At 36.2% G+C, this 14,382-nt stretch overlaps 1 protein-coding gene across 8 annotated transcripts in view; it reads left to right on the forward strand.

Annotated features, from left to right (window-relative positions):
• LOC110441891 (echinoderm microtubule-associated protein-like 2) overlaps positions 1 to 14,382 on the forward strand; it is a 44,956-nt gene that overhangs the window by 1,571 nt on the left and 29,003 nt on the right. For 3 of the 8 annotated variants that reach the window (XM_021485186.1, XM_021485191.1, XM_021485190.1), the window contains exon 2: positions 12,549 to 12,623. The exons of 1 other annotated variant lie outside the window; for it this stretch is intronic. In XM_021485186.1, the coding sequence (XP_021340861.1) occupies positions 12,549 to 12,623 (75 nt within the window). Of the gene's footprint in view, positions 1 to 6,737; positions 6,894 to 12,548; positions 12,624 to 14,382 lie in introns of all 8 variants that reach the window. 4 more of the 8 variants (XM_021485187.1, XM_021485188.1, XM_021485189.1 and 1 more) reach the window with 3 other exon arrangements.

Here is a 14,382-nt window from a genome sequence, read left to right on the forward strand (position 1 = left end):
TCTAATCATACATTTGAAAAATTATACCTGATGTGAATGTATAATTGGTTTGATGATTTATAGATTACCTTTCTTTAACAACTGGTATGTACCATACTACACGCTAATACACATATATATATTCAAATAATATATACAGGTTCTTATTTCTATAATACAGGCTTTACAGTAACTTCTATTTGAACAGGCCAAATGAGTTTTTTAACCAGACAACTTTTGTAAAATAACATATTAGATATATTAGAACTGAACCAGTCATATTGACCTGCTGTTCTTAATGAAAACCCAGATGAGTAATAAAGTATTTTACTTAATTATTTTGTGAAGATGATTAATGTGGAGAACAATACCACCTACCATGTATATAATGTATATATATATATAGATAAAACAAAACACGAAGACTAGTATAATCAGCTAGCGCTTTCGCCCATCATAAGAGCCCCAAGATGGGCAAAAGCGCTAGCCTATTATACTAGTCTTCGTGTTTTGTTATTTATATTTTTACCGTCACATGGACATTTTAAACTATTTATCACTATATATATATATAAAAAGTTATATTTCTCATCGATATTTGTTCATTCTTCTTGCATGTGGCTATTTACCGGTATAGTAGTTAGCACACTATCTGGAACTTTCCTACAGGTGTAACAAATTATATTGATGTAGCCAGACAAACATTGTACTTAGTCTGAAGCCTGCTCTTTTGTATACTAGTATACACCAGCTGTTTGTTTCATGTCACACATGTTGGATAAATGAAGAAAGAATTGATCTGGGTTTGTAAAACCCTAACAAATTGGGTATAATAGTATTATTTTTCTTGGCCCTATATTGTCCATTTTAAAAATAGGGATACAATTTGAATTCAGTATGTTGAAATCTTATCATACATGTAGCTTGACAACGTTTAGCATTATAAAGCTGCTGCTACTGCTTTAGGTTACCACTGATTTCACACACTGTTATACAATTTAATACATACCCAGTATTACACATGTCGTTAGAAAGATTTTAGGATGGAGACTGTGGTTTTACCTTTAGGAGTTTTACGTGAACTTAAAATCTAAATAAATTAGTTCCTGCAAAGTGTTTGCTTTAAATACAGCAGTTAATTGTGTTGTTAATTTTGTATTGAATATACCTAGAAGTAAGACATATTTTATTGTTATTATAAGGATATATATAGATGTATAAAGTGAATTAATGCATAGTTTATTGCTGTATACAGTTAGAAAGTAAAGTACTTGTTTTAGTCTTTACATGTTGGGCATAGTTTAGTTTGAAAAAACTTTGATATGATAGTACATGTGTTGATACAATTTAATTTGTTAAGTTTTTAATTCATTTGTCTTGAATTGTAGCATGATTAGTATAAAACTGTATATATTAGGTAAAAACCTGGCATGTGTAGCAATATCTAAAGCTAGTGAACTGATGAAATGAATCGTTGAAAATGGCACCTTTATGTAACTTGAATTAAATGTAAGTTATCTTGGAGTACAAGGGTGTACAATTTTACTAGCCTGGAGTCCTATGCTATTTGGATATTATACCAGGCTTAAATTGTGAAATTGTCAATATTTACTATGAAATATAGGTCGTGCTAGTACTATTTGTCAATATCTGCCTGCTTGTACTCTAATATAAAATTGAACACCCTTGAATGTGTTGTGTCTTTCACCTTTCATTAAATATTACATTGTACTAATACATGTGTTTTAAATTATATTCATCTCATACAAACATTCAATGATCTGTTACTGACTGACATTCATTAATTATCTCTCAAAATAATTCATTGAAGTGATCTTACTGTCATTTATTATTTGATCTCTTACTAGTCTGTCATTCATTGAAATCAGATCTCTTACTCATTGATCTGATCTCTCGGTCACTTTTATTCCTTTTGTCTGATTTCTTACTATCATTCAGTGTTCTCTTACAAAGACAATGGTTGCATCTCAGCTCTGTGCACTTACAGGGACCCAAAATAAAGCATTTTTTTCTATTGTCTGCTGGTGTCTATTTATTGTCTTACATGTAATACAATAATACACAATCATACAGCATTTCACAGTGATACAACACTGAATGCTGATGTAGTATTAATTTGTGCTGAAAGTGGTACATATGCAGCATTGTGTGCTGTTACAGTACATATTACCTGGTATGTGAGTCGTTCATTTGGTACGTTCCTATTTTGGGATCTTGATTTCTATCAATCTGCAATAGTTGTACAGTGTTTGTTTATTGTGATAAATCCACGATGAACTGTCAGCCAGTATCTGTTAACACTTTGCTGTGTTGATAACAGGGGTCTGCCATATCAGATGTTAAATAAATAGAGATAGGAAAGCAAAGTGGTAGTGATACAGTCATATATCCTGGTCTATAGTACATGTTTTGTCTGTACAGGTTTAGGTAAGTCACGGCCAGGTCTGCAAACCTACAAAATGCAACGTCCTAAGAAGCTTGTTTTTTACTAGACTAGACAAGTCACATGATGACAAGTCAGGAGAGCTCGTGTAGTTGGTAAATGACTGTCAAGAATTTTGAAGGTCTTCCTTAAAACATTTATTTTGCCCCATGCTTTGCCCATCTCACATTATAAGTTTGGTGTTGTTCCCAAACCTTGTTACAAGTACGTGACTCGGTAAAGAGAGTGTTTACCAGTAAATATGTAGTATGTGAGGGAAAAGATTCTGTGAAGGGGCGAAAATGTATCACCACTTAATGGTTAATGGCAATTGTCACAGATGACCAGCTGTAAGTTCAGATGGTTGGTTGACTGTCAAAATTTCAGCTTGTCTCAGATTGAACTTATGTCAAGTCTGTAACCTTGGTGTTCGACAAAAAATGCAGATGCCAAATAAAAAACAAAATTAAAATCTGCAGGGGAGGGACCCATCATTAAGTGCATCACATTAAATGAGATACACTCAGTGCCACAAGTAGAGACTTTTGATCCTAGTAAACATGTAATTCAAATGAAGTTACAAAGAGATGTGCTTCAGTGGGATGTCAGAACTGGTATGAATCATGATGACTAACCCTTATTTCAAATAAAACACCTAAATGGGTCCTCCTAAGTAGGTGGTACATGGGTGTACCAGGTAGTGTGGGTTACTTCTGTTAATATGAAGAAGAAGCTGTGTAAATGGGACATTTCTGAAAGATGTTTTAGCAAATTAATGTAAAAAGAAGTTACTTCCTGCAAAAGATGTATCCAGAATTGATTAGAGGGAAGAGCTCTACATTTTTAGCCACCATCATCTGATGGTGGGCTATTCAAATCACCCTGCGTCCGTGGTCCGTCCTCCGTCCGTAAACAATTCTTGTTATCGGTATTTCTCAAGAAGTACCAGAGGGATCTTTCTCAAATTTTATATGAAAGTTCCCCTTGGTCCTAAGCTGTGCAGGGCAACTTTTGAGACTGATCGGATAAACAACATGGCCGACAGGCAGCCATCTTTGATTTTGATATTGAAAGTTTGTTATCGCTATTTCTCAAGAAGCACTGGAGGGATCTTTCTCAAATTTTATATGAAAGTTCCCCTTGGTCCTAAGCTGTGCAGGGCAACTTTTGAGACTGATCGGATAAACAACATGGCCGACAGGCAGCCATCTTGGATTTTGATAGTGAAAGTTTGTTATCGCTATTTCTCAGGAAGTACGGGAGGGATCTTTCTCAAATTTTAAATGTAGGTTCCCCTTGATCCCTCGTTGTGTATGTTATATTTTGAGACTGATCATAAAAACAAAATGGATTAAAAGAAGAACTAAACAGATCTTTCTCATATTGCAATGATCGATTCTATTTCTTTCACATTAAGTACTGTACTAGTAAATATGTGAAATGACAAACTCACTTTGAAGGTTGGCTTTCATACACATCAGTATTAAGTTTAGATCAAAAGTTACCTCAAGGTGCATTTACTGTTAACATGACTCGATCAAACAGATTAGAGGAAAGAAGAGAAAAGATCGTACTGACAAAGAACTAATGAATATGGTACAAAGGTGGGCGCCAAGATCCCTTTGGGATCTCTTGTTAAATTTTCAAATCACCCTGCGTCCGTGGTCTGTCCGTCCGTCGTCCGTCGTCTGCCTTAAACAATTCTTGTTATCAGTATTTCTCAAGAAGTGCCAGAGGGATCTTTCTCAAATTTTATATGTAGGTTCCCCTTGGTCCTAAGCTGTGCAGGGCAACTTTTGAGACTGATCAGATAAACAACATGGCCGACAGGAAGCCATCTTGGATTTTGATAGTGAAAGTTTGTTATCGCTATTTCTCAGGAAGTACCAGTGGGATCTTTCTTAAATTTTATATGTAGGTTTCCCTTGGTCCCTAGCTGTGCAGCAGTGCCTGAAATGGACGGTCGCCTGCTTGCCAGTAATGGCGGGTAAAGTCTTGCTCGAGCGACCAAAAGTTGTCAAAAGTGAGGTAGTCACTGGCCCAACAAAAATAGTTTTGGCGACTGTCGTAAAATTAATGAATAAAAGAAATTATAGTCCCTTCCACATTAACTGGGGGGCAGTACATTTTTCAGTTGTCATTACTTCGATTTGAATCGAACTGTCCATGATACAAAAAATGTGATGATTTTTTTTCAGATTTTCTATATAAATGCTGCCAGGGTGTCGTCTTTGAGGTGCAAGTTTTGTGTATTACTTTTTTGGAAGACCTGAATGGAGTCATGTCAGGTTTTAACTAGGATTGAAGAATTAAACATATAATGTTTTATTCTGTTTTACATATTACAAACATTGTCATGTTATATGTAATTCAAATGTGCTGAAGCATTGTGTTTAACGCTGTGGAAATATTTCTTCCCAAAATTATTTGGGCCAGTGCTTCAAATTTTTTACTCGCCCAAAAAAAATATTTTGGGCCAGCCAATGCAGGTTCCCCACTATCCTTTATTGTTCATGTTTACTTTTGAAGCTGATCAGTTAAACAAAATGGCCTACCGACAGCTACCTTCAATTTTTGACATTGAAGGTTTGTTAGTACTATTTCTCAGGAATAACACTTAAGGGATCTTTCTCAAATTTTAAATGTAGGTTCCCCTTGATCCTTTGTTCTGCATGTTATATTTTGAGACTGATCATAAAAACAAAATGGCTAAAGGAAGAACTAAACAGATCTTTCTCATATTGCAATGATCGATTCTATTTCTTTCACATTAAGTAGCTGTACTAGTAAATATGTGAAATGACAAACTCACTTTGAAGGTTGACTTTCATACACATCAGTATTAAGTTTAGATCAAAAGTTACCTCAAGGTGCATTTACTGTTAACATGACTCGATCAAACAGATTAGAGGAAAGAAGAGAAAAGATCGAACTGACGAAGAACTAATGAAGATGGTACAATGGTGGGTGCCAAGATCCCTCTGGGATCTCTTGCTAAAAATGTTTTGTAGTTTATGATTAATAATTCCATCCTGTGATTAATAAGCAAAAGGAAACAGAAGAAAATAGAAAATGTATGCATAAATGAGCCGGTTTAGAAAACAGCAGTGTACTAAATTGCTGTCAAACTTAGTGATTTTACCAGTATAATTACTAATTAGCTTGTTGCTTACACATTTCACAGTAATACTGCTGCATTATAAGCATTATAAGCCTCAATTCAAAGCTAATAGGATTGATAAACATGTAGTTTATTACTGATCAAGCTATGAAGTCTGATCTGTCTATACATGGAGTATAGATGACAGACACTATACATACCTCTATTGATTATTGTGTACACATAAAACAGGTGACTGTGACCAAACAGAATTAAAATTTAATGATTTTTCAGTTGAACTGCTATATATGATACTTGTATATTAAATATGTGGGGCCAGTTGTCGGGGCATGTATAATAAATATTATCAAGAAGAAACAAAAATCAATGACAACTCTTTAAATTGAAATTACATATTATATTAGCAAAATGTTTGTGTTTGGATTCCAGGCTATGTGAAACTCTGTAAGAAAAAAACAGGTGTTGCAAAATTTTTGAAATGTGAAGTCAAAAATTGTGAAATGCATTATGCTGCCAGTCACGGGTCTCAATATCTAGTCTCATTTAATCTAACAGGTTATTTTGTTCTGTTAAACTATTGTATGATATTTTGCTTCAGGCTATAAGACTTAGATGTACAGACTTTGTAGGGATGGTTTTGAGTAGTACTTGTGTGATAGTTTGTATTGCTTAGCCTAAAAGGGGATTGTAATTTGTTCAGCATGTGTATAATTGTGTCCTGGTTTTTAGGATTTCGTATGTGTGTATATAGGAGTGTTGAGTACACAGTATGGAAGAATAAAAAATTGATATATGACATTCCTTATCTGTTTGGTCCGGTGTGGACATTATCTGAGACAAGTGGCATAAAACTGTCTGATCGAGGTTAAAGTAGGTTAAAGTGTTGGTGTGGGGTGTATTGTATGAATGGCTTGAGAGGCATGAGTATATAGGGCCAGTCGGCCAATATACACATATATAACTCCTACTGTATAAACATTACTCATGTATATGTAGTACTACTCTTTTGTGTACTAGCTTTGTTTGACTTACACCTTACATTACTATCAAGTTTATTCATAACAAAACACCATAATACCCATAGTTTGGATTATAATATTGCTTTCACCTAATAACTCACATGTGAAGACACATACACTGTTTTGGCTGGGTTTCACGGTTCACCTACTACAGTGTTACTAATGTTATCTTCAGTAACAGTGAATGCACTCCACTGACCTTGACCTTGTTGGAAGCTAGAAGTTTTCCTGACTAAATTTAAACCTTAGTAGTAGCGGCAGCAGCAGAGGAATAGGCGTGGCATTACTGTGTGTATAGGAACCATGGACGGGGACGTGCCCAGGACCAAAGGTAGGTAACCCAGGCCCCAGAGTGGGGCTTTGGATAAGAGCAGTGTTCACAGTAGGTGGGTTGGTCGGGGGACACATTATACAGGGTCCCAGACCGGCACATTCTAATCTTATCTGTCATGTATACCCGGTACAATGGATTTAAATTAAAAACACTTTATTTCAAGTTGAAGCATGCCTGAAAGCAAATAATATAAAGGGTTTTAAGGCTAAATACAAAGGAGGCTTTGCATTTGATGAATGATTTGTGGAAAACTGTGATACTTTATAGGTGCAACTATTCTGACCTTACACTTGTGTTTTAGCTGTGTTATGAAAATGAGTATATTGTGTACAATGCTATTGAAATAGGTGACATCTGTCAATTTGCTTACTACAATATGTCAATATATGCTTACTGTAAGGTGTAGTGGTAAATAGTGTAGTTATAAATATAGTAGCTGGCTGTCAAAAAGATTTGAGTACTAGAATATCAGTCTGTAAATAGTAAGTTCTTTATCTAATAAGGGTGATAAGTTAAATACAAAAATCGATCTTCCACAAGACCCTCAACTGCTTACACTACAGTACCGTACGTGTGAAATGTGCAAGTATTGACATACAATGATACAACTACAAATTCAGAACAATGTAAAGAACAGAACTGTATGGGCAGAAACCTGTGAATATTTATATACTTACATGCATTAGTTCTAAATATTCTGCATTTTGTGATCTTTTCCATTATAAATGTTGTTATTTTTTTGGCTTAAATAAAGTAAATTGAGGTGCTGATGGAGATCGCTCAACACCTTGTGTAATATTATATTCCATAGACCTACACTGGAATACCCGAACATTTAAAAAAAAAAAATCAGAATTTGGTGTTGATCTTAGCAATTATAATAGCAATTAAGTTTTCCCTAAATAAATTCAACGAACTGACCACAATCCTTGAAAAAAATCACTTGCATAGTGTTATAATGGTGAGGTTTTTTGTTTCTTCTTCTTAAAAAAGAAGAAGATAAAATTGTGTTAAAACTCTGATATGAAAGTGTATACAATGTATTATATATAGTATCAAAGCAGTGAAGGGTTGTACCATCACATATTTACATGTAAGGCCTTGGATGTTATTCTAGGTTAACAGTCTCTGAGGGTGGTTATGGTTTGGGGCTACACATCGTCTTGGTAACAGGACTATATGTGAGGAAGGTTGTTATTTTCACACAGTGCACATCAGTTACTGTACAAAGTTTGCCCAAGTTTGCCTGTCCAAGTTTCTCATAACCACCCACATATGGCATAATTTTAAATCCTAGCTGTTGCATATAAAGGGATTCAGATGGGCAGCTGCAGCAGGCTAGGGTGATCAAAATATTCATAGACATTTACTGACCTTTTACGTAAAATCTTCTATAGATTTTATAAAAAAAGTATACTTAAATACCTTTTCCAAATTTCTGTTTTCATTAATTATTGCACTGAATTTTACCAAGGGTAGCAAAGCCATTAAACATGTACCACAATGGATCCATTCTTTCAGGATGATGTCACAGTTTATGGGAAAATGTGAGATTTTAACTGGTTGTTAGGCTTCTATTACCTTATTTATGTAATGTATACCATGTAGAAATAAAGGTGATTTGTAATGCTGAACACACAAGGTACATAATTGTGCAGTGCTGTTTGGTAGCAATACATGCCTGATTTACAGCTACGCCTGTGAAGGTCAGATTTGTTTAACATGTATATATGTTTAAATCACAAACTTCCAGACCAGCCAGAACAACTTGTGCTTAATCATATGTTCATCTATAGGAACCTTTGGTTAGCTTCTGACTAACGTGGCCATGCAGTTAATATTTGTCAGAAACCACTACTGGAGGTACTAGAGGTGTTGATTCTAATCGGATATAAACTGTATCTGGGTCAGCAGTCCTAGGCATTTGAATAGCTTAACCAGATGGTTTCTTAATTAAATATAATTATGCCAGGGCTAGGAAACATAATACTTTGCATCAAATGTAAATCATGTAGCCAAGCTAAGAATTTAAAGGTAGACACCCACCTCCTACCCCAACCAACCAACCCATTAGGTCCCGCTGTATCTTGAAATTTGGGGGAAATCTAGGATTTTACCAATATCAGACATAAATGCTTTATCATATCAAGGATAAACTTTTAACTGAATTTGTGGCATTTAAAACCACAAAAAAGAAAAGTTGGCTGTAAATTGCACAGTTAGTGCTACTTAATTAGTACTCAGGTCAGTACTGCTACTGTGTCGGGATGGAAGATTTAATTTGAGGCGATTAAGCTGAGTGATGCCACCAATAATTTTGTCACTACACTTTGTACTAATAGTTGAGTCCTTTTGATGTCTTCAGTTAATTGTGGATCAAGCCTTGACTAAAAAATTGAGGAAATATTAGTAAGTTATAGCTAATTCCTGAGGGGATTGTACTGAGGGGGACCAGTAACTGTTGTGTAGTAATGTGTGGCCAGTATTGTTTAGTCCTCTACTCAACCATACCCTTCACACACCATAGCTGTATACATGGAAAGTAGGAGTAAATATACTTGTCTGCCTCACATGGTTATGTAGTTAAATTTTAAAAGGATGTTTATTTGTAGTTGATGGCATATACAATGGATTCTGTGTAATTGAAACATGTCTTACAAGCTTTGACCGTTTTAAGCTTTTAAAAGGAGAAAGCTGATGTTCTTGATGCTGAAAGAGATTAGGTTTAGTGAGTCATAAAAGTTTTACCACTCGAGGACCTTTGCCCTTTGTCACTATAGCCATACATAATGTGTTCTACATCTACTACCATAGCATCAACACAAAGACAAATTGACAGAAGAGTCATCAAAACAAAAGGAAATACGTCATGAACCCATTATCATTATAGAGACGGAGTCCCCAGTTATGAATTAGGCCATGATAACGACTGTAAACTTTCTTCCAAGTAGGCCTAGCTATGATTGAAAAGTAGAAGGGGACTCTTCAACATCTATCTCTTTCAACTAGAATATTGACTATAACATGGAGACTATTCAGTCTTCTCCCTTGTCACCACACTGTTCATTTGGCACGAAGGGTTTTTACAATCCCTACTATTTACTACAAGGCTGTTTGTCACATTAGGACCCTTCTGCAGTCATCTCTTCCGGATCCTTTCACTATAGTTTTATCTGTCATATGGAGACATTTTAGTTTTCTATCTTATCAACACAAAGTTGTGTGTTGCAAATGGACAATGTAATCTCTATGACTTGTCAACACATAGTTGTTTGTTGTAAGTGGACAATCTAATCTCTCTGACTTAATTGTCAGCACATACCGGGTAGTTGTTTGTCACTTATCACAGTGGGATCTATATAGTTTCCATCTTGTCATTGCAATATTGTTTGTCACAAAGGGATATCCCAGTCCCTCCATCTTCTTATTACAAAGTTGTTTGTCACAAAGGGAAACCCCAGTCCCTCCATCTTCTTATTACAATGTTGTTTGTCACAAAGGGAAACCCCAGTCCCTCCATCTTCTTATTACAATGTTGTTTGTCACAAAGGGAAACCCCAGTCCCTCCATCTTCTTATTACAATGTTGTTTGTCACAAAGGGAAACCCCAGTCCCTCCATCTTCTTATTACAATGTTGTTTGTCACAAAGGGAAACCCCAGTCCCTCCATCTTCTTATTACAATGTTGTTTGTCACAAAGGGAAACCCCAGTCCCTCCATCTTCTTATTGCAATATTGTTTGTCACAAAGGGATATCCCAGTCCCTCAATCTTCTTACTACAATATTGTTTGTCACAAATGGAAACCCCAGTCCCTCCATCAAAGGGATACTCCATCTTCTTATTACAATATTGTTTGTCACAAAGGGATATCCCAGTCCCTCCATTTTCTTACTACAATATTGTTTGTCACAAAGGGAAACCCCAGTCCCTCCATCAAAGGGATACTCCATCTTCTTACTACAATATTGTTTGTCACAAAGGGATATCCCAGTCCCTCCATCTTCTTATTACAAAGTTTTTTGTCACAAAGGGAAACCCCAGTCCCTCCATCTATTTAATAGAATGTTGTTTGTCACAAGGCCCCTTCAGTCTCCTGTCTTGTCACTATATATGGGACCATTCATTATCTCATTTTGTCATTACAATCTTGTTTTTCATAAGGGTACCCTTCAATCTCTTTTCCCCTCTTATCACGACAGTGTGAATTGTCAGAAGGAATCCCTTACTCTCTCACTATTGTCAAAACAAGGTTGTAAAAAAACTTATTCTTCATCCTCTTCCTCTTGTCACTTCAAGGTTGTTGGTCACAAAAAGACAATAAGTTATTGCCCTTTTTTGGTCACAAAATGGTTTGTCACAAGGGAAACCTTAAATCACTCTTTATTTTCACTTTATAATTATTTTATCACAAGATGATCCCTTCACTCTCTGTTGCTCTCTTGTTGCAGTTCTGAGCTAAATGCTTGGCTGACCCAGACATGGTAAATAGTGTCCTGGTGATATGTTAATGATGTCCTTGTAATTCAGTGCCCAATACTATACGGGTATTGGTTTTTTTCTAACATAACTAATTAACAGAGAATGTGTATATAGCCTGACCACCACACTATTCTTGTAACTGCCATCTCCCTGTCTGGAAGTTAATCAATGCCAGTCAAAGCATTGGACTGGAAGTAAGAATCGGCTACCTCAATTCCATTGTCCATTATGTTGCTCTGATTCTAATGGCAACAATAAGCACAAATTGAATTCCTATATTTGATGAAAGTGATAGAGATGCCTGCAGTCTAAGGTCTCCTAATGTTTTGTTCTGATGCATGCATAATTACATCGGGAATCTCAGTAAACATTCAAAGGCAAACTCATATACCCGGTAATGGAAACTTGGATATGTTCACTTTATTTTTACACTGATTAAAATTACAGATGACAACTTCTGGAATACAGATAATTACAAATTTGTTGGTTTTTCTCTTTGTTTTATTGGATCAATAGTAATAGAGTATGGTATTATTTGATCTATTGGGTAGAGTATTGTATTAGTGAACCTTTTCAATCAATTCTCTTTTTCATGTAGTACATGTTTCAAGTATCGTAGTACCTGGCTGATAATGTTGCAGTTGTCTCTCTTCCAACATAGGTATATATCTGTATATAGGAAGGTTAGCAAACAAATCTATGTCTCTAATGAAGTAGACTTTATAGTAAATCATACACATGAATTAGTGTGCTTGTAGTATTTTGTCACTGAGAGAAAGAAACATAGAAGGAGTTTGCCTGTTTATACAAATTTTATGTCAGATAAAGTAGCATGTGCCCGATACCCATGTCAGAGTTATCTCCCTTCCTTGGCTTTGTTGGTCAAATCTGATACAAACACCTGGACCTGTGATATTCTACCTCACATATTGTAACCTCCACAAATATGGTTCTAAAGTATGTACTTTTCACTAGCTAGTTTAGAATTCAAAACTATTTCATACACTCACTGGAATGTCTAAATTTAACTTTCTAGATGATGTAAGTTTGTAAATGATGAGTTGACACCCACTGTCTAGTTTAGGGTCTATGACTTGTGTGTTAAGAGTTAGTGGATAAACTCCCAGATATGGTTGCTGCCATAAGTAATGAAGATTGGTTTGCCATATAGAGAATGGGACCTCTCAGGACCCCTGTGCGGGACTTGCCCCTAAGAAGGAGCTGCGGTTTGCCCTAGACGTGGCTGGTAAGAGTTTGTTCAGCATGATGTTCGATGTTACACTGCATGACCGGCCTGTGTTTCGACCAGTGGCTCAGCCTGACAATAGCTTGCTGCCATCTGTATAATCTCGGACACATCTAAGCATCACTACCCTGTGTCAATCACATTTCACTGTTAAAGACTACATTGGTTATCACATCACCTATGATTGTATTTTCGAAAGATTTCGCATCATCACATTAAACTTGTATCCTCATCTATATTTATCCACATCTGTCCTTTCATCATCTATCCTGTATCCACACGAGTCTGAAAACCAGCTGTCTGTCAGTAGTGTAGTGACAGCATGTTCGGCCAAGCCCTTCCTTTAAGGTATAAATGTTACCTATAACACTGTTATGGACTCATGAACTATGACGTCAATCTCTTGTGAACTATCATAGACGTCACTTTTTAGGTCACCTGAGACAAAGTCTCAAGTGACCTATTGCGATCGCCTTTTGTCCGTCGTGCGTCCGTCGTCCGTCGTGCGTCCGTAAACAATTTACATTTTCGACTTCTTCTCCAAAACCACTGAACCAATTTCAATGAAATTTTGCAGGAACCTTCCATGGACAAAGGTCAACAAAAAAAATTGCCGGTTTAGTCCTAAGCCCCCAGGGGCCTGAGGGGCGGGGCCAAAAAGGGTCAAATTGACTAAAATTTCAAAAATCTTCTTCTCAAGACCCAGATATGGTAGAATCAAATACTCTTCATAGATGGAAGGGTCTTAAGGTGCTTTACCAAAATTGTGAATTTCTTGACCCTGGGGTCTCACGTTTTCCCCTGGGGAGGGGGTAAACTTTACTATAGTTTATATAGGGAAATCACATTTTGGACCAACATTTGTTTAATTTCCATTGGAAGTAATTCAATTTGGGTTAGCATTATCAGTATTAGGTAGCAGTTTGATAGTATGCACCTATGAGCCCTGACTGACCCCCAGGGGCTGATGGGTGGGGCCAAAAAGGGTTGAATTGACTGAAATTTCAAAAATCTTCTTCTCAAGACCCAGATATGGTAGAATCAAATACTCTTCATAGATGGAAGGGTCTTAAGGTGCTTTACCGAAATTGTGAATTTCTTGACCCTGGGGTCTCACGTTTCCCCCTGGGGAGGGGGTAAACTTTACTATAGTTTATATAGGGAAATCACATTTTGGACCAACATTTGTTTAATTTCCATTGGAAGTAATTCAATTTGGGTTAGCATTATCAGTATTAGGTAGCAGTTTGATAATATAAGCACATATCAGCCCTGACTGACCCCCAGGGGCTGATGGGTGGGGCCAAAAAGGGTCAAGTTTACTGAAATTTCAAAAATCTTCTTATCAAGACCCAGATATGGTAAAATCAAATACTCTTCATAGATGGAAGGGTCTTGAGGTTTATGACCCTAGGGTCTCACATTTACCCCCTGGGAAAGGAGGGGGAGGGGGGCAAAATTTATTATGGTTTATAATGGTAAATGATACTTTGAATATTACATTTTGAGCCAGCCCTACTCCCAAGGGCTGTAGGGTGGGGCCCAAAGGAGTCAGTGTGCTAAAATTTCTTCATTTTCCTTGTTTAGAATCAGTGGTGCTAGTTTCAAATAGTTTTTAGTCTTAAATCTGTATGCTAGATATTGAATAAGGTGGTTTTATTGTTTTTTTGTCACTTTGAATAATAATTCTGTTCATGTTAAAAACAAAATCAACTCTCTGTATAAATATATTAGGTGACCGTTAAGGCCCATGGGCCTC

The sequence above is a fragment of the Mizuhopecten yessoensis genome, unplaced genomic scaffold, assembly GCF_002113885.1.
Source record: "Mizuhopecten yessoensis strain PY_sf001 unplaced genomic scaffold, ASM211388v2 scaffold716161, whole genome shotgun sequence".
Taxonomy (NCBI): domain Eukaryota; kingdom Metazoa; phylum Mollusca; class Bivalvia; order Pectinida; family Pectinidae; genus Mizuhopecten; species Mizuhopecten yessoensis.